Here is a 21,001-nt window from a genome sequence, read left to right as displayed (position 1 = left end):
GTAGGAAACACATACAGATGTTTGTACCAGTAGCAAGATGCTGTCGTAGCAGCTATTTCGAACGTGGGAGCAGCTTTAGAGTGGGCAGTATGCAGAATTTGGAGGAATTTTATGGAGATGGATACACAAAGCCTCAGTTGTGTTGAACAGACTCTTGGTAGGAATATGGTCATTGATGATGCTACCAACAGGAGGCATACAAGGAAGGTGAAAGACGTGTTATTGGAAATTAAAGGGATGGCCTGAAATTTGGTGACAAAGAGCTTTGCAAAACTGTGTCTTATAGTTGTCTGGAAAGCAGAACTCCTAAGTGACAAACATGGATATAAAGCTAAGGAGATTTCTAAGATGCCTGATTCGAAGCTGTTGCCTGATTTCTTATTGTTAATAGTAAAATGCTAGAGCAGAGAGATGAATTGAGAAAGAACAGTTAAAAAGAACCAGAGAACCAGGACTTTATGATTGTGATATTTCTTAGCCTTCCAAATGGCAGAAGCTGCTTAAAGTCAGAAATGGCCGCCAAAAATGTAGTATAGAGAAAAGACTGTGTGATTGTATAAATATTTCTTAAATCTTAGGTCAAAAAATCATAGTGTTCAGACACACAGAGGGCCCTTTCAGATCTTCTCAATCACACTGAGGCTTCTAGGAATCATAAAGGTGTCATCCTTTAGCTGTCTCAGCAGGAGACCATGATTATCTCAAAAAGATCAGTGGATGTTGCTTTTGTCTAATGGAGTAAAACCTTGTGAAATTTACAGAAGGCCCTCAAGGTTCTTGAGGAAATGATTTTGGCAGAAACACTGCCGGCATGGACTGGGAGGGACAGGGAGTACAAAATGGAGAGTGACTCTTTGGGCCCCCGAAATCCTACTGGCAGGAAGCAGGATGATAAAACTACTGGGTTACAAATTTATGCTACCTTTTCTAGAAAAGGGAGGATGATTCAGAGGGTAGAGGTGAGAGCCACAGACAGTTGTCCCTTGTCTTTGAAACCTTATCAAGAAACTCATGGACCTGGCTGGATTTCAGGTTACTTTGGGCTAGTGACTTCTTTTGACCTTCCATTTTCCCCATTTAAACTGGAATATCTGTAATGTTATCCTGTGACTGCCCCACCATTCTGTGTTGGGAAGATGGGAGCAGATACCTCCTCTTCCTTTCACAGATCCGCGAAAGGGAAATTGTGCCCTAGCAGCTGTACTTAATAGATTACACCCAGGTACTTCATCAGCACCTGTACGTGATTTAGATTTTAGACCTTGAGCTGATCAGAGATGAGATTTTGGATTTTTGCATCAGTGAGAAATAAATATAGCTTTTCCTATATGGATTATTTTGTTTCAACTTTAAAATGGAGAAAATTTTACTATATTAAATAAAACACATGGATGAGATAAGATATGGATGAGAAGTATCTTATCCATATATGATGAGATAACAGATTTAGATGATGAGATTTTAGACTTTGGGCTATAATGGTATGAGGCTATTAGAAACCTTAGGAGGTGAGTGAATATATTTTGCATTTGAGACCAGTGTGAGTCTTTAGGGGCTAGAGGGGAGAATTCTACCACAGAGAAAACTTCAGTTAATTTATGATTATATTAAGAGTTATTTAGTAAATCTAATGTATTTATAATTTTTTCCTCATCTTTTGTAGCTTTTCCTATGTAGATTATTTTTTCAACTTTATAATGGAGAAAATTTTATTATATTAAGTAAAATAAAATACATAATACAAGTTTTGTGGGGTTTTTGTATATTTAAGCATATTTAAGATCTTCTTTGACTTAACTGTTTTATTAGTATTGCTATTGTTAATACTTCCTATTAGAAATGATAAGTATAAAAGAGAATTGTGTTATTGAGTCACTTGTGTTTTTAAAAAGTTACTTTCTTGTTTTTTTTAACATAACTGTTACTAGGAATGTCTTTAAATAAAACTATTTTAGAACAATGTTAATTTGGTGGTATTGAATTTTCCCTCCTAGGTTTTGCAGCCCTGTGACTTGTTCTATCAAGCTACTCAAATAGGTACAGATCCACAGGTGATTGATGTATCAATAAAGTCCCTCACACTAAAGGTAAGTGAAAATGTAATCAGTTATTCATATCTTTAGGGCATCTTTTAAAAAAGTAGTAAAACCTAGAAACAAGCAATTATTATATCTTTTAATTGTTAAATAAAGGAAAGCCAAAAAAAAGTCTTTTAATTGTTAAATATATCAAGTCTTTAAATTGTTAAATAATATTCCTGTTTAATTGTTAAAGTTTTAACAATAAATTGTTAATTGTTTTTTAAAATAATTTTTTATTGTTATGTTAATCACCATACATTACATCATTAGTTTTTGATGTAGTGTTCCATGATTCATTGTTTGTGCATAACACCCAGTGCTCCACGCAGAACGTGCCCTCTTTAATACCCATCACCAGGCTAACCCATCCCCCCACCCCTCTCCCCTCCAGAACCCTCAGTTTGTTTTTCAGAGTCCATCCTCTCTCATGGTTCATCTCCCCCTCCGACTTACTCCCCTTCATTCTTCCCCTCCTGCTATCTTCTTCTTTTTTTTTTCTTAACATATATTGCATTATTTGTTTCAGAAGTACAGATCCGTGATTCATCGGTCTTGTACAAGTCACAGTGCTCACCATAGCATGTACCCTCCCCAATGTCTATCACCCAGCCACCCCATCCCTCCCATCCCCCACCACTCCAGCAACCCTCAGTTTGTTTCCTGAGATTAAGAATTCCTCATATCAGTGAGGTCATATGATACATGTCTTTCTCTGATTGACTTATTTCACTCAGCATAATAAATTGTTAATTGTTAAAATAAATTTTAAATGTTATTTAAAATTAAATTTTAAATGTTATTTTAAATAAATTTTTAAAAAGTTAATACTTTTGCATGAAAGTATACATGCAAAAAATGAAGCAGCTATGTTTTTGAAAGTATTTTTATGTGACACGTTATTTACAGTGTATTATTTAATACACATTTGAATGTTGTATATTTTATTATTGGTGTGTGACTTCTTCTGTAGTTAACATCTAACATTGCGATGGTGTACATAGTTGAACTTAAACTTAGTCAATCTAATATCTGTAAGATTCAGGTAAATATTTTAGAAATCGAAATTAGGGGCACCTAGGTGGTTCAGTCGATTAAATATCCAACTGTTTCTTAACTTCTGCTCAGGTCATGATCTTGGGGTCATGGGATTGAGCGCCACATCAGGCTCTGCACTCAGCAAGAACTCTGCTCCAGATTCTATTTCCTTCTCCCTCTGCCCTTTCCCCAACTTGTATGCATGTACACAATCACTCTTTCTCTCTCTCTCTCTCTCTCTCTCAAAAGAAATAAATCTTTTTAAAAAATTGAAATTAGTTATAAAATTTTTATAGGCAATAAACTATATCTATTTTATGGTAGTGATATTAGTTTAATATTAATTCTTCACGATCCTTCAGCAAGTATATTTAATATTTTTTGAAGTACCTAATTTTTGAAAGTGGTATGGGTAGATTTTTTTTATTAGTTTAAATTTTTCCCCTTAGGTTTCACCAGTTATCATAAACACTGTGATTACCATAACATCAGCACTTTATACATCCAAGGATACCATCCCACAAGAAACTACTTCTTCTACAGTACATTTATGGGAAAAGAAGGATACAAAGAATTTAAAAATGTGGTTTCTTGAAGAACCAAATGAAGTTGAAAACAAAGCTCCCACAACTGAATTGATACTCAAAGGAGAGATGATAAGAGTGAACATTGATTCTATTTTTATAGTTCTTGAGGCTGGAATTGGTCATAGAACAGTGCCTATGCTGTTGGCAAAGTCACGTTTTTCAGGGGAGGGCAAAAACTGGAGTTCCTTGATAAATCTCTACTGTCAGCTTGACCTAGAAGTAAGTATATGCAGTATTTTTCCAGATTTTATAACAAATAATGCTACACATGGAGTATTTCTGGTATCTCAAATAAATATTTTAACTAAGTTTATTGTAAATACGAATGTTGGTTCACAGTACTTTTGGAAGCAAATATACAAATTTATGCCCTGATGTAGTTTTTATGTGTACATTTTCGTAATATAAACTTGGGTATTTCAATTGATTTTATCAACTTAAAGGTGATGTATTAATAAACAGTGTTGATTAGATTCAATATTCTTATTTTTAAGAATTGAATATCTTTTTTCCTTTAAAAGGATAATAGACTATTTATGATCTCCTCTAAAAGAGTAGTAGAAAGAATTAGAAGGATATGCCTCATACTTTTATACAGTGCATTATCTTTAGGGAGTATCTACAAAGATCTTTCACATTTTTGTGAGAGTACTTTATAAGGGAGATACTTGTTTTGAACCAACATACATTTTGCTTCAGAATTTATCTACATAGAATTATCTCTAAAGATATTTTGGTTTAAGTTATGAGTTTATGTCTAGTGAAAACTAATTGGATATTCTAATTTGTATTAATATGAAAATTTATGAGCTGATAAATTGTGTGTTGATACAAAAATACACACTAATAGAGGTAGAACTAACTAGATTTCAAATTTTGAAATTCTGGCTAGATTCTGTATATTTTGTGGAGGATATGATCTAGGATGTCCAAGAGATTCTGAGAGTTCAAATAAGCACTTATTGAATTATAATTCATCATCAAGAGATTTCAAAATGTCAGTGGAGGTAGGCAGATCTGTTTAAAAATGTCAATAATACATGATAAATGGATGCAGTTTTTGATATTTAGCCCAGTCTGGAAGTCAAGGAAAGATGCTTAAAAGAGAGTTTTGTCTGGATTAAATTGTGAAGACTAGACTATGAAGTTAGCCAGGTGATGAAAGTGCTGAGGGAGTGTGTATAAGGAACTAAGGAAAGGCACAGAGAACAGTTTCCATATAAAGAATAGCAGAGCCAGAGGGAATAGTGGTGGGAAACAGCATGGAAAATCATTTTAGAAAGTATAAGAATGTCTTATTTCAAAATTTAATTCTCTCTCTAGGTGCATTATTACAATGAAATGTTTGGTGTATGGGAGCCTTTGCTTGAACCCTTAGAAATTGATCAGACTGAGGATTTTAGACCATGGAATCTCGGAATCAAGGTATATTTGAAGTCTGAAAATTGTTTTTCAAAAACAATGTCCATATCACACAAAACAGATGAATTTTAATAACAAAGTTCAAGTTTTCTCATTAGGAGTCTTGCCACATACTTCCCTGTTTGGCCTGTGAATGTAATTTTCAGAACCAGGACTATTGCCTCCTTTGCTAATACAAGTAATTGTGTAACGTTTATTGTGTTGTAGACACTGTTATAAATAATGTATTTTTACTTGAACGCTTACAGCACCCCTTTGAAGTTGGTTTTTAACTCCATTTTAACATGTGAAGGAACTGAGACTAGAGAGCTTTAGAGCTTTCCCTAAAGTAACAGCTTCAAAGTGGAAGAGGTTGCATGCAGTTCTGGCTGCAGAGTCCCTGCTCAGAACCTCCGTGTTAGATGCCTCTAACATCTTCGTGTAGATTGTTGTCTACCCTGAGTTTCCTTTGTCCTCAGAAGGGTGTATATATAGAAGAAAGTATACTATTACTTGTTTCTCGGATATATTGTAAACTTATGTAATCCTAAGAATCAGGACCTTTAGATGGATGAAATTGTGCTTCAGAGCAGGAAACTGAAGAATTGCTAACGTGTCTCCTCTCTAAATAATGATTTAGTCACCTGCAGACAGATTTTCAGTGGTTGGAAGCCAGTTAATATAACAACAAAGGTTACTAGCTTGTCCAACCTTTTGTATTAGATTACTTTATTTATTTTGTACATATTTCAGATAAAGGATTGGATAAAGGAACTTCTTTGGTGTTTTTTAGGTCAGAGTATACCTGGGCAGTGGATCTGTGAATCCTAAATAGTGGTAGATGGTATTGAGTCTCAGGAGTCGTAGGTTCTAATGGCATTGTTCTGCAACTGTTTTTGGACTTTTTAAGTCCCTGGATTTCTAGTCTTTATTTACCCATAGCCAATAAACCTAACTAATAAACCAAATGATTTTTCTTGTTCTGAATGTCCATGAGCTATGAAGTATGTGCTTTTAATTTTCATTCAGATGCCACAAGCATTTAGTGATTTTAGGGTTTATTTTTCCTTTTGAATTGTGCTTGCCATTTTAGTATCACTGAGGATGAAAATTATTTTTCCTCTGATACTGCCCCTGTGTGACTTTAGTTGGCAGACATCCAAGCAATTTCAGTAAGGCAGTGGAACTGATAAAACTTATTGTTGTCTCTCATGTTATTATTGGGATTTGTCTAGTTTGTTTTTCTTTGCAAAATGAGTAATGTGTTCCTAGGAACAAATTTTCCTTATATTTCTATAATTTATGTGTCGTTTTAGATGAAAAAGAAAGCAAAAAAGGCCATTGTTGAGTCAGATACTGAAGAAGAAAATTACAAAGTGCCAGAATATAAAACTGTTATCAGTTTCCATTCAAAAGACCAACTAAACATTACATTATCCAAATGTGGCCTTGTAATGTTAAATAATTTAGTCAAGGTAAGAAAAGAAATTTGAAACCTTAAGTGTTGGTAAACTAGTCTGAACTAACCTTTTTTTTCATTGAATAAAAAGTTTTTTTATTAACTTACTTGTCATACATCTGTTAGTGTTCTGCTTGTCATTTAGTTTTCATTTTATTTACAATAACTCTTCCTTATTAGGCATTTACAGAAGCTGCCACTGGAGCTTCAACTGTCTTCATACGGGATCTAGCGCCATTTATGATTTTAAATTCTCTTGGACTTACTGTCTCTGTTTCACCAAGTGATTCTTTTAGTGTACTTAACGTTCCATTGGCAAAATCATATGTATTGAAAAATGAGGAGAGTTTAAGTATGGACTATGTGGGAACTAAAGACAATGATCATTTCAGTGCAATGACCAGCCTAAGCAGTAAACTCTTCTTCATTCTTCTCAGTAAGTGTTAAATTATTTTCCCGGGGCTTTAATTGCTTTTAAGTTACATTTTTTACATTGCATTTTACTCATATGTAGTATCTTACAGGTTTTTAACTCTCCTTCCAAATAGGTCAGGAATTTTGCTTTTTCTTTTGCCAGGCTTTGGTTGCTTGTTGTCACTGTATTTTTGTATTCCAAATTGTGACTTTATTTGCTGTATTATCTAGGGCATGGTAATTCACCATTTCATATTTTTTGGAGGAAAAAGATTTGATCCTGTCCTTACTCGGCTTTTTGTTGTTTCAACCACATTTTGTATAATTCAGTAATATTCCACTAGTTTTTCAGCTGAGTGAATCCAAAATAAAGTTTGAAGTCATAAAAATGGCACACTATAATGGTTTTTGGGTTTGTAAATGGTTTTTATTTTCTGCCTGTTGAGATGGAAGGTTGTTCTTTTGTCCTTGGTGGTTCTCAGAAGTGTTTCGTTTTCATGAGAAATGAAAGTAAAAAATTCTTAATTGTCATAATATTCATTGTGAAGTTACCTAGTCCCATAGCCTCACCCACACCCCTTTCTGATACTCTGACATTTAAATAATTAGGGAGAAGGGAGGGAATTTGAAAGATTAATAGACAAAGGAGAGGGATACTAAGACTGATACCTAGGGCTTTCTCCTGGTCAGGAAATGTTGCTTAACAATGGCCTTGTCAGTGAATTGCTCTCCTCAATTTTACCTCACTTGTTTGAACTAACATTTTTAGGGAGTTGAGGAGGTATATGTAAATAAGTAATTCACATCCCAAATAAAATGCAGTATGTATATTAAATAAATGTATAAAATTTTGTTTAATCAGGTCTTAGATACCATAAAGTATCACGGGTTGTTGGAATAATGAAAAACTGAAATTTTGCAGCTACTTTGGTAATTGCCAGTGACTGCCTACAGGTATTAGGCTCTGGTTATTTGACAGCAAACCAAAGATAAGTGTTCGTATATTTTATAATAATTTCTCTTGTCAGTTTGAAAACATTTATATTATTCACTTAGGTTAAACTACTGAATGAAAATTTTTTTTCAATTAAAAAATTTTTTTGTTAAGTGCTTTGAAGGTTTTCAGTGACTGCTGTGGGAATGTATTGTGGCTTCTTAATATATCCCTTTAAATAGATTATATAAAGAAATAGCCCTTTTTTTATAGTCTTATATCTAAAAACTTTAGTAACTGTTATTTAGTAGTTAAATTAATTATCTGACATATCTGGCATTTAACATCTAGTTAAGATTGATATATGATTAATAATAAAAACTTTCCAACATATATATTCCATTTAGCACCTGCTAGCCACTCTACTGCTGATAAAATCCCTTTAACAAAAGTGGGACGACGACTGTACACTGTAAGACACAGAGCGTCTGGGGTTGAAAGATCGATTGTTTGTCAAGTTGATGGAGTGGAAGGAAGTAAGAAGATAACAATTCGCTCCCCAGTGCAGGTACAAAATGATCCTTTTTTTTTCTTTGTGGGGTCATATTGCTCATATTTGTGTGTGAATAAAAAAAGAAAGCTAATTACTACCAAAAGAATATAAACTTATAGAAATACAATTAATATAAAAAAGAATTACCAGTAATGTACTACTTTAGTAGGAACAGTGGTTCAGTATTTCTTGTAACTTTCTATAGGACTCTTCCTATAAACTCTTTTTGGACTATTATTTTAAAACACCATCAATATTTTGTTTTTAGGTCTTTGTGGTATAGTGTATATCCTTTGATTTTAATTAGAAAATAGGAAAAATATGTCTTTATTGAGGTCAAAGTGATGTACAATAAACTGCATATATTTAAAGTTGATGAGTTTGGACACAAAAACAGACCTGTGAAACCTTCATCACAGTGAACATGCTAAACGTATTTATCACCCCAGAAAGTTTCCTCTCTTCCTACTCCATTCTTAGACAGCCACTGATATGTTCTGATTGTGTACTAGTTACCCAATGTAGAGTTTTAGGTAAATGGAGTGGCGTACAAAAAGGAGTATGGCTTCTTTCAGCATAATTTTGCATGTATCAACTTTTGTGTATTAATATTACATGTAGTTACATGTTGTTGCTGATTAGTAATCTATTAAATGGATATTCCAAATACCATTTTGAACGAATCTTTGCATATGGTACGAAGTAAGGGTTAAGGTTTATGTTTTTCCGTACAGCTATTCATTTGTTCCAGCCAAGATTATCCTTTTCCCGTTAAATTGCCTTGACACTTTTGTCGTTAAAAAAAAAAAAAAATCAGGGCGCCTGGGTGGCTCAGTTGGTTAAGCGACTGCCTTCGGCTCAGGTCATGATCCTGGAGTCCCGGGATCGAGTCCCGCATCGGGCTCCCTGCTTGGCGGGGAGTCTGTTTCTCCCTCTGACCCTCTTCCCTCTCGTGCTCTCTATCTCTCATTCTCTCTATCTCAAATAAATAAATAAAATCTTTAAAAAAAAATCATTATCTTTATGGATTTTGTTTCAGAACTCTCTTTTCTGTCATTGATCTCTTTATCTTTATGCCAGTACCGCATTGTCTCATTTTATCCTGAGGCTTGAAATCAGGGAATACAAGTTGTCCTACCTGTTCATTTTCAAAGTTGTTTTGGCTATTCCGAGTCCCTTCTATTTCCATTTAAATTTTAGACTTAGATTTTCAGTGTTTCTTACAAAACGATGATTAAATTGGCATTTTTACATATTTCTGATTTTTCATTGCTAGTAGAAGTATAGCTGATTTTTATATTAACCTGTATTGTGCAACTTTACTAGATGCACTTATTTGTTCTAGTACCTTTTTCGTGATACAGTTTTGATATCTGCAGATAAAGATTTTTTACTTTTTCTTTTCAAATCTGGATGTGTATTTTATTTTACCTTTACTTGACTGTTGCACTGGCTAGAACCTCCAATACAATATGAATAGATGTTCTGAAAGCAGATGTTTTTGCCTTGTTCTCAATCTTAGCAGTAACGTATTCACTCTTTCATCAAGTATGTTTTGACTTGTAGTTATTTTGTAGATGGTCTTTCTTAGCTTGAAAATGCTCCCTTTTTCTAAGTTACTGAGTTTTTATCAGAAATGGATGTTGGATTTTGTCAAATGGTTTTCTGTTTATTGAAACGATTTTTTAAAAAAATAATTAATGTGAATTACATTGATTTTCAATTGCTGTATTCAGTGACAATTGATTTTTATTTTTAATTTTTTTAAAGTTTTAAAATTCTAGTATAATTAAGTACAGTGTTATTCAGGTGTACAGTATAGTGATTCAGCAGTTCTGTACATTACTCATTGCTCATCATGATATGTGTACTCTTAATATCCTTCATGTATTTAATCCGTCCTACCACACACCTCTCATTTGTTAACCACTAGTTTGTTCTCTATACTTGAGTCTCTTTTTTTGTCTTTTTTTCTTTGTTTTGTTTCTTAAATCCACATAAGACTGAATCATATGGTAATTGTCTTTCTCTGTCTTATTTCACTTAGCGTTATATTCTGTAGATCCATCCATGTCATTGCAAATGGCAAGATTTCATTCTTTTTTTTATGGATAATACTACATTGTTTATATATACCACATCTTCTTTGTCTATTCATCTATTGGTGGACATTTGGGTTGCTTCCATAATTTGGCTATTGTAAATAATGCTGCAATAAACATTAGTGTTTTCATATTCTTTGGGTAAATACCCAGTAGTGCATTTACTGGATCATACAGTAATTCTGCTTTTAATTTTTTGAGGAACCTCCACACTGTTTTCTGCAGTGGCTGCACCAGTTTGCATTCCCATAAATAGTGCATGAAGGTTTCTTTTTCTTCACATCCTCACCAGCACTTGTTGTTTTCTGTGTTTCTGATTTTGGATGTCCGGACAGGTGTCAGGGAATATCTCAGTGGTTTTGATTTGCATTTCCCTGATTAGTGATGTTGAGCATCTTTTCATGTGTCTGTTGGTCATCTGTATGTCCTTTTCGTAATTTGTTCATCTCTTCAGCCTACTTTTTCATTGGATTATTTGTTTTTTTTCTGGTGTTAATATGTATAAGTTCTTTGTATATTTTAGATACTAACCCCTTACTGGATATGTCATTTGCAAATATCTTCTCCCAGTCAGTAGGTTTTTTAGTTCTGTTGACTATTTCCTTTGCCGTAGAGAAGCTTTTTTACTTGCCATAGTCTCACTAGTTTAGTTTTGCTTTTGTTTCCCTTGCCTTAGGAAACAGATCTTGAAAATTGTTCCTACTGCCAGTGTCAGAGAAATAACTGCCTATGCTCTTTTCTAGGATTTTTATGGTTTCAGGTCTCACATTTAGGTACTTAATCCCTTTTGAGTTTATTTTTGTGTATGATGTAAGAAAGTGGTCACTTCCATTCTTTTTCAAGTAGCTATCCAGTTTTCCCAACAGCATTTGTTGAAGAGATTGTCTTTTCCCCATTGCATATTCTTGCCCCCTTTGTCATAGATTAATTGACCATATAACTGGGTTTATTTCTGGGCTTTCTTTTTTCTTCCTATGTGTCTTTTTCTTCCTCTCTATGTGTCTATTTTTGTGCCAGTACCATACTGTTATGGATTCTCTGGCTTTGGAATCTCTTGAAGTCTGGGATTGTGATAGTTCCAGTTTTGTTCTTTGTCAAGATTCCATTGGCTATTCAGGATCTTTTTTGTTTCCACATTAATTTTAGGATTATTTGTTCCAGTTCTATGAAAAGTACTGTTGCTATTTTGATACAGATTGCATTAGATCTGTAGATTGCTTTAGGTGTATCAACATTTAACAATATTTGTTCTCCCAATTCATGAGCATGGAGTATCTTTCCATTTGTTTGTGTCAGCTTCAATTTCTTTTGTCAGTATTCTGTAGTTTTCAGAACACAGGCATTTTATCTCCTTGGTTAAGTTTATTCCTAGGTATTTTACTATTTTTAGTGCAATTAAAAAAGGAATTGTTTTCTTAATTTCTCTTTCTGCTACTTTATTATTTTGTATACAAATGCAGCAGATGTCTGTATATTGATTTTGTATCCTGTGATCTTACTGAATTCATTTATCAATTCTAGTAGTTTTTTGATGGAGTCTTTAGGGTTTTTTATATATAGTATCATGTCATCCACAAATAGTGAAAGTTTACTTCTTCCTTAGATTTGGATGCCTGGTATTTCTTTTTCTTGTCTGATTGCTGTGGCTGGAACTTCCAGTACTATACTGAATAAAAGTAGTGAGTATGTGCCTGATGGTGGGGAAAAGCTTTAGTTTTTCACTACTGAGATAATATTAGCTGTGGGTTTCTCACTTATGGCCTTTATTACGTTAATGTATGTTCTCTCTAAACCTATTTTGCTGAGGGTTTTTATTAGGAAGCGATGTTGTACTTCGTCAGATGCTTTTTCTGCATATATTGAAATGATCATATGGTTTTTATCCTTTCTCTTGGTGATGTGGTATATCTCTTTGATTGATTTGTGAATATTAAACCACCTTTGCATCACAGGAATGAATCCCACTTGATCATGGTGAATAATTTTCTGTGATTCATTGTTGGATTCAGTTTGCTAATGTTTTGTTGAGGACTTTTGCATCTATGTTCTTCAGAGATATTGGCCTATAATTCTCTTTTTTCTAGTGTCTTCATCTGGTTTTGGTATCAGGGTAATGCTGGCCTAATTGAATGAATTTGGAAGCTTACCTTCCTCTTTTATTTTTTAGAATAGTTCAAGGAGAATTGGTATTAACTCTTCTTTAAATGTTTGGTAAAGTTTACCTGTGAAACAGTCTGATCCTGGACTTGTGTTTGTTAGGATGTTTTTAATTACTGGTTCAGTTTCATCGATGGTAATCAATCTGTTCAAAGTTTCAATTTCTTCCTGCTTCAGTTTTGGTAGGTTATGTTTCTAGGAATGTGTGCACTTTTTCTAGGTTGTCCGGTTTGGTGACATATAATGTTTCATAATATTCTCTTGTAATCTTTTGTATTTCTGAAGTGTTGGTCATTATTTCTCTTCTTTCATTTCAGATTTTGTTCATATGGGAGTCCTCTGTCTCTCTCCTTTGACAGGTCTGGCTAATGGTTGATCAATTTTGTTGATATTTTCAGAGAGCCAGCTTTTGATTTCACTGATCTATTTTTTTTAATTTCCGTTTTGTTTCTTCTCTTAATCTTTATTCTTTCCTTTCTTCACTAGTTTTGGTTTTTGTCCATTTTCTAGCTCTTTTAGATGAAAGTTTATGGGTTTTTTTTGTTTGGTTGGTTCTTTTAAAGCATTTTTTTAAAGATTTTATTTATTAGCACACAAGCAAAGGGGGGAGGGGCAGAGGGAGAGGGAGAACAGACTCCCCACTGAGCAGGGAGCCTGATGTGGGACTTGATCCCAGGACCCTGGGATCATGACCTGAGCCAAAGGCAGACGCTTAACCAACTGAGCCACCCAGGTGCCCAGGTTATGTTTTTTATTTGAGATTTTTCTTGCTTCTTGAGGTAGGCCTGTATTACTATAAGCTTCCCTCTTAGAACAGCTTTTGCTGCATCCCAAAGATTTTGGACCTTTGTGTTTTCATGTTCACGTGTCTCCATGCAGTTTTTGATTTCTTCTTTGATTTCTTGGTTGACCAATTCATAGTTTATAGTAGCATGTTATTTAACCTCCATGTATTGGTGTTCTTTCCAGATTTTTTTCTTGTGGTTGATCAGTTTCGTGTTACTGTGGTCAGAAAAGATGCATGGTATGACTTCAGTATTTAGATTTATTGAGACTTGTTTTTTGGCAAAATGTGACCTATTCTGGAGAATGTTTCATGTGCACTTGAAAAGAATGTGTATTCTGCTGTTCTATGATTATATGTTCTGAATATATGTTAGATCTATCTGTTCCAGTGTGTCTTTCAAAGCTACTGTTTTCTTGTTGACTTTTTGTTTGGATGATATATCCATTGATGTAAGTGGGGTGTTAAGGTCCCCAAGTATTGTTGTATTGCTATCAATTACTTACTGTATATTTCTTAATAGCTGCTTTATGTATTTGGGTGCTCCCATGTTGGGTGCATAACTATTTACAATTGTTAAATCTTATTGTTGGCTTTTTCCCTTTATGATTATGTAGTGTCCTTCTTTGTCCCTTGTTACAGTCTTTGTTTTAAAGTCTATATGTCTGACACAAATGTTGCTACCCTGGCTTTCTTTTCACTTCCATTTGCATGATAAATGCTTTTCCATCCTTTCATTTTCATTCTGCATATATCTTTAGGTCTGAAATGCTTCTGTTGTAGGCAGCATATGGATGGTTCTTGCTTTTTTATCCATTTAGTTGCCAAATGTCCTTTGATTGGAGCATTTAGTCCACTTACGTGCAAAGTAATTAATAGATACATATTTATCACCATTTTGTGACTTGTTTTATGGTTGTTTTTTAGTTCTTTTATATTCCTTTCTTTTGCTCTTTTCTCTCACAGTTTGCTGGCTTTCTTTAATGATATACTTGGAATCCTTTCTCCTTATTTTTTGCCTACCTATTACAAGTGTTTGATCTGTGGCTACCATTAGGTTTATATATAACATCTTAGGCATATAGCAGTCTATTTTAGGTTGATGGTCTCAAGTTTGAATCCATTTTTTAACCTTTTTTTAAAAGCACTAAATGTTTACTCCTCTCTTCCCCACATTTTAAGTATGTGGTGTCATACTTTATATTCTTTTACATTGTGAATCACTTGACTTATTTTTATAGATATACTTAATTTTACTGTTTTTTGTGCTTCTCTTACTCTTTCTTATGGTCTTTCCTTCGCACCGAAAGAGTCCCCTTTAACATTTCTTTATAAGGCGGGGTTACTGCTGATGAATTCATTTAATTTTTATTTGGGAAATTATCTCTCCTTCTATTCTGAATGATAGTCTTGCTGGATAGAGTCTTAGTTCCAGGTTTTTTTTCTTTCCGCATTTTGAATATATCATGCCACTCTCTGTGGTCTGCAAAGTGTCTGCTGAAAAAATCAGCTGATAGCTTTATCGGATTTCCCTTGTATGTAACTGTTTTCTCTTGCTGCTTTTAAGATTTTCTCCTTATCAAATTACTGTGTGTCTTGGTGTGGACCTCTGTGGGTTGATTTTGTTGGGGGCTCTCTGTACCTTCTGGATCTGGATATCTGTTTCCTTCCCCAGATTCAGGAAGTTTTCAGCTATTATTTCTTAAAATAAATTTTTGCCCCATTTTCTCTCTTTTCCTCTAGGATCCCTATAATGCATATGTTATTGTGCTTGACCACGTCAATGAGTTCCCTTAACCTGTTCTCATTTTTCATTATTCTTTTTCTCTCTCCTGTTCAGCTTGATTGCTTTCCAGTGCTTTGTCCTCCAGATCATTGATCTGTTCTTCTGCTTCCTCTGGTCTACTGTTTATTCCCTCTAGTGTATTTTTAATTTCAGTTACTGAGTTATTCATCTCTGTTTCTTTTTAATGTTTTCTGTCAGTGTTTTTAGGGTCTGAGACCCTCCTCTCTTTCTTCAAGTCCAGTGAGTATCTTTATGACCATTACTTTAAATTCTCTATCAGGCATATAATCTCCATTTTATTTAGCTCTCTTTCCATGATTGTCATGTTCTTTCATTTGACCTATTCCTTTCTCTGCTCATTTTGTCTGATTCTCTGTGTCTGTTTCTGTGTGTTAGAAAAGTCACCTATGGGGCACCTGGGTGGCTCAGATGGTTAAGCATCTGCCTTCAGCTCAGGTCATGATCCCAGAATCCTGGGATCGAGTCCCACATCGGGCTCCCTGCTCAGTGGGGCGCCTGCTTCTCCCTCTGCTTCTCTCTCTCTGTCTCTCTCTGTCTCTCATGAATAAATAAATAAAATCTTTAAAAAAAAAAAGTCACCTATGTCTTCTGATCTTGAAAGTAGTGGCCTTATGAAGAAGAAGTCCTGTCATGTCCTGAGTGTAATATCCCCTGTTACCCAGAATGTGGCACTTCAGAGATGTGTTCTATGTGTGTTATGTGTGCCCTGCTGTTGTGGCTGAGCTGCATTTGCCTTCAGTTCAGTTGTCTACAATGACTCTTTGCCTGTTGGGGGTAGGGTTTAGTTCCTGTGTTGTTAGTGGGCCACTCTGGGGCCACCTTGAAGTTGAGTTCGTTCAGGCCAGGCTTTTGCCAGAGGTGTAGTCGCACCAAACTGTAGGGTACTCTCCCTGTTTTGTCCCCCAAGAAGCTTTTGTTGGTGGCCAGGACCCACATTCAGATTAGTTATCTTCCCCCAGTTCACTGCCGAGGCTGTAGTTGAACTGGTGTGTGTGGTTATTTCCCCTCTCCCGGTCACTCCAGTCACTGAAGTGATGCTGGCTCCTGTAGGGTCTCCTTGCACACTGCCAGGATAGTGACACCATTTTGAATGGACTTCTGTTGCCAGAGAACATGGAAGTGGGTGCATGGTGATAAGGTTTGCTCAGGGCTGCTGTGGGAGGAGACCTGAGCTGCTCTGGAGACCTCCTGTTGAGAACGGGTTGGTCGTCAGTCTTTACTGAGCCTTTGATAGTTTACTCATGTGCATATTGCATTCAGTACCAATGTGAAATTTTGACAATAGGGGACGCTCTTAAATCTGCAACTCTTGCCTCTCCATGTACCCCGCTCAGTGTGCTGTGAGTTTGAGAAACACTGGCTTCCCCAAATTCTCATATCTGTCTCTTTGACTCCAGCAGACTGGGCTCTGTTTGACTTCTCTTTTTAACCTACACAGTTATCTAGAAACTTGAGGCAGCAAGCTGGGGCAATCTGAGGACTTACCTTTGTGGTTTCTTTTTACTGTTTTTTCTTTTCCTGTGCTGCATGCTGCCCAATTTCTGAATACCATTGTTTAATATGGGTTCTTTTTCCTCTGTGTTTTAGTTCTCTATGTTGGGAAGGTTTAGCTGGTCTCTATTATTCCATCATGGCTAAAAGCAGAAATTCTTCCCTTTCATTTTTGATCTGTAGTTAACTTTTTTAAAAGATGACTGTTGGGCTACTTTCTCTATTGTTGATTTTTTTTTTATGTTTTAAATAGTTATACATTAATTTTAAATTTCTTATAGGTACTATTTATAGAAACTTAATGTATTCCTATTGCTTCAAATAGAGCAAACAATTTATCTAGAGATAGAGGGTAGTTAGGATTATCCATTTATCAGTTCTTAGTTCTCAGCATGTTTTCCATTTTGGTATGATTTTTTAAAAATAAGATTTTACTAAGAGAAAGATTATAATATGAAAGTGGTTTTATTAACCAATTTGTTATTGTCCATCTCAAAGGTAAATATAAGTGTTTGGAAATTTATCTAATATATATTAATCAAAGTGATGTTACCGTTTACATCATTTTTGTATGCTGCTCATGGATGGATGAGATACTTTCCAAAGTGCATGTAGAGTATCTCATCCCATGAGCAGCATACAACAGTGAAGTAAAGAGGCACTCATTTCCCAGCCTGTGACCTTTTTTTCAAAACACTTTTGTCATACAGACATTTCAAATTTTGATATTTTTTTCCCATGAATTTTTCTGTTTTTGTCTGAAGAAGTTAATACTTATACCAAGGTCAAGAACATATCATCTTACTTCCTTCTTGGATTTTTAAAGTTTTTGTTTTTGACACACCTTTTCTATACAACTAGTGACCTGTGTATTTTTTAGGATAAATAATAGTGTGTTTTCAATGGAATATTATGCAGCCATAAAAAGGAATGAGATCTTGCCATTTGCAACGACGTGGATGGAATTGGAGGGTGTTATGCTGAGTGAAATAAGTCAATCAGAGAAAGACATGTATCATATGACCTCACTGATATGAGGAATTCTTAATCTCAGGAAACAAACTGAGGGTTGCTGGAGTGGTGGGGGGTGGGAGGGATGGGGTGGCTGGGTGATAGACATTGGGGAGGGTATGTGCTATGGTGAGCGCTGTGAATTGTGCAAGACTGTTGAATCACAGATCTGTACTTCTGAAACAAATAATGCAACATATGTTAAGAAAAAAGAAAAGATAGCAGGAGGGGAAGAATGAAGGGGAGTAAGTCAGAGGGGGAGACGAACCATGAGAGATGATGGACTCTGAAAAACAAACTGAGGGTTCTAGAGGGGAGAGGGGTGGGGGTTGGGTTAGCCTGGTGATGGGTATTAAAGAGGGCACATTCTGCGTGGAGCACTGGGTGTTATGCACAAACAGTGAATCATGGAACACTAAATCAAAAACTAATGATGTAATGTATGGTGATTAACATAACAATAAAAAATTTAAAAAAATAATTGTTTCTTTTCTAACTTATATAAGAGATAAATATTGCCTGCTAGTTTCTTTGTTGTGATATTTTGATGAGATTTTTAAAAAATGTCTTTAGATTCTTAGATTAATGTGCTAAATATAATTTTCTTTTTCTCAGATTAAAAATCATTTTTCAATCCCACTTTGTGTTTATGAAGGGAACACTTTATTGGGAACAGCTTCACCTGGAAGTGAATTCAACATACCATTAACATCTTACCGGTGATTTTTTTTTTCCTTTATCTTTTTATTTGCTCTGAAGTATCTTATAGAATTTTTAGTCTGATTTTGTAGAGATATCTGTCTTTAAGTGATCAAAGTTTAATCACTTGTTAATAACTTGTCTAACTTATTTAAGTTTCAAGGTGCTTAGAAGGTTTTTTGTTTTTATTAAAAGAAATATTTAATGTAATTTATACTATATAAATTACTTATGCTTTTACTAGTAAATACAGTTATTACATGCTTAAGTATAGCTGCCATAACTATAATCATTTATATGTGATTTTTTAGAAAATGTTGAATTGAGCATGATCGGTATTGGATTTATATACAACTATTATGAAGTGATTTTTACTTTTCAAATGTTTTACAATGGAATTTTTTAAAAATCCCTTTGGAAAGCATAATATTTTATCTTTTTATCTACATATTAATTGTTCAGTGATGGAATTATACTCTAAATTGTGACATATCATACATCAATCTTAAATACTAAAAATTAGATTAAACTTGATATAAAATCTTATATGTAAAACTCTTACAAAATGCTAGTGATGGGCTAGTCTTAAAATTATAGGGTTAATTATCATAACAAACAAGTATTCTGGCTATTTAATCAGGAATTGAAAATAATCTCTTTCAGGGATAGTGAACTGTTTTGGAAAATCTATCTTCCTGAGAATAAGCACTGTAGTTTGTCTAAGTACCATTTCAGAACACACACTAGCCCTGGGCCCAGACCTGTGCTGCAGAAGGATGGAGGCAGAACTGCAAGCTGTGCTGAAATATCCTCTGCCTCTCTTCTGATCCATGCCCAGAGTTCCAGATTGGCTCCCTGATGCTTACAGAGCAGTCTAGCAGTTACAGGCACATATTTTCAGTTAGTAGACCTGCTAATTCTAAAGAGTACTTTATTACTTACACCTTGTAACCCTGAGTGTTTTATTGCTTAGTTCAAGTTTGCTGAGGGAAAGAATTCTATTGTTGGGAGAACAACAACAATGTAGTTGTTCACAATATCTGACCTTATTCTAGGAAGGATTTTTGGTGGGTTACAAGACTAAAAATAGCATGTAGGGTATGTTTAAAAACTGTGAAGAAGTTTAAACTATTTCATCCTTGAATGAGAAAAGTTAATGGCATTTTGCTTTATTTTTAATAAATTATTGCTGTATGTTTTGTGACTCTGTCCATAGAAGAGAAAACTTAAGAGTATTTGTACACTTTCTTGTTCAAGGCTAAGTATTAATTTGTCAAATGGAAATTAATTAATCTTAATCGGAATTATTAGTGATGAGCCAGCTTGTATTTCACATTAGATATGTTTCTAATCCAATTCTTAGATATAGATATGCTTACATTTAAGATATGAGGTCTTAAATTAAGAAATGGCTACCTTTCCCTGGAGAATTTAAATATATTGATCTTTAAATTTAATTCATTTAACAAATATTTGTCAGTTCCGCTGTGTATAAGACACTACTGTGGGATGCCAAGATGAATTGGGCATGGCTGGAACCTTTGAGAGATTGATACATTATGTAAATATAGAAGAAAGAAAACAGTGGGGTTGTAGGGAGAGGGAGTTACAGAAGAGGTAGAGTGGCAGAAAACCACAGAAAACAAAGCAGGTATTAATGATTGAGTCCAGGACGAGACACATGAATTAAAGGTCAAACATAATGTACGGATTAGGAGGGAAGGGCAATCTTAAGTGGAAGGAATTGCATGAACAAAGGTAAGGAGACCTGAAAGCACAGGGTTTGTATGTGTCTATAAAGAATAGTTGCAGGATGATCATAGTGTAGTGTGCATCTTGTAATAGAACATTTGAAACATAGTTTAAGTTCCCATTAAAGTACTTGCTCTCTCATTTTCTTGCCCCCATTTATGTTAATTTTATGTTTATCTTGAATATCATCTTTTTCTTCTTCTCACAGAACGTTTGGTGTCCTTCTCTTTCAAGATCTTTCATTCTAAAAACTCTTCTCATTCAGAACCTCTTGCCATTGATACCTTTCTCACGTTTTCTTCCTATTCATTTCTTAAACTTTCCTTTAACCTCGCATATTTCTCTAATTCAGGTGTTCTCTTCAGAATAAAGCTCTTTGGCAGAATTGTCACCTCTACAAAAAGCTCTGCAGCCATCTAGAAAGACTTAACTACACTCTCTTGCCCTCAGTCTGCTGTGTACATGTTTTTTTGTACCTATCACAATGCACTCGTTCTCTTTTAACATTACATCCCCACCTGATTGGGATCTGTAATACAGAGTAAAGAAAGACTTACTTGGGCGCCTGGGTGGCTCAGTTGGTTAAGCGACTGCCTTCAGCTCAGGTCATGATCCTGGAGTCCTGGGATGGAGTCCCACATCGGGCTCCCTGCTCAGCGGGGAGTCTGCTTCTCCCTCTGACCCTCCCCCCTCTCATGCTCTCTCTCTCTCTCTCTCTCATTCTCTCTCTCAAA

The 21,001-nt window shown here is 34.8% G+C and overlaps 1 protein-coding gene across 6 annotated transcripts in view; it reads left to right on the top strand.

Moving 5' to 3' along the window:
- The window catches only part of VPS13A (vacuolar protein sorting 13 homolog A), a 267,302-nt gene that overhangs the window by 167,115 nt on the left and 79,186 nt on the right, over positions 1-21,001 (top strand). For all 6 annotated transcript variants that reach the window (XR_012374024.1, XR_012374025.1, XM_025891365.2 and 3 more), the window contains exons 40-46: positions 1,995-2,087; positions 3,566-3,922; positions 5,027-5,128; positions 6,421-6,579; positions 6,744-6,999; positions 8,319-8,479; positions 18,432-18,535. Coding sequence is in view for 4 of the 6 variants with exons in the window: in XM_025891365.2 (XP_025747150.1) it covers positions 1,995-2,087; positions 3,566-3,922; positions 5,027-5,128; positions 6,421-6,579; positions 6,744-6,999; positions 8,319-8,479; positions 18,432-18,535 (1,232 nt within the window). In the remaining 2 variants the exon portion in view is untranslated. The remainder of the gene's footprint in view (positions 1-1,994; positions 2,088-3,565; positions 3,923-5,026; positions 5,129-6,420; positions 6,580-6,743; positions 7,000-8,318; positions 8,480-18,431; positions 18,536-21,001) is intronic.

The sequence above is a fragment of the Callorhinus ursinus genome, unplaced genomic scaffold, assembly GCF_003265705.2.
Source record: "Callorhinus ursinus isolate GAN/ISIS: 27379988/994484 unplaced genomic scaffold, GSC_fseal_2.0 scaffold28, whole genome shotgun sequence".
NCBI lineage: Eukaryota > Metazoa > Chordata > Mammalia > Carnivora > Otariidae > Callorhinus > Callorhinus ursinus.
This window is presented reverse-complemented; position numbering and strand designations above follow the sequence as displayed.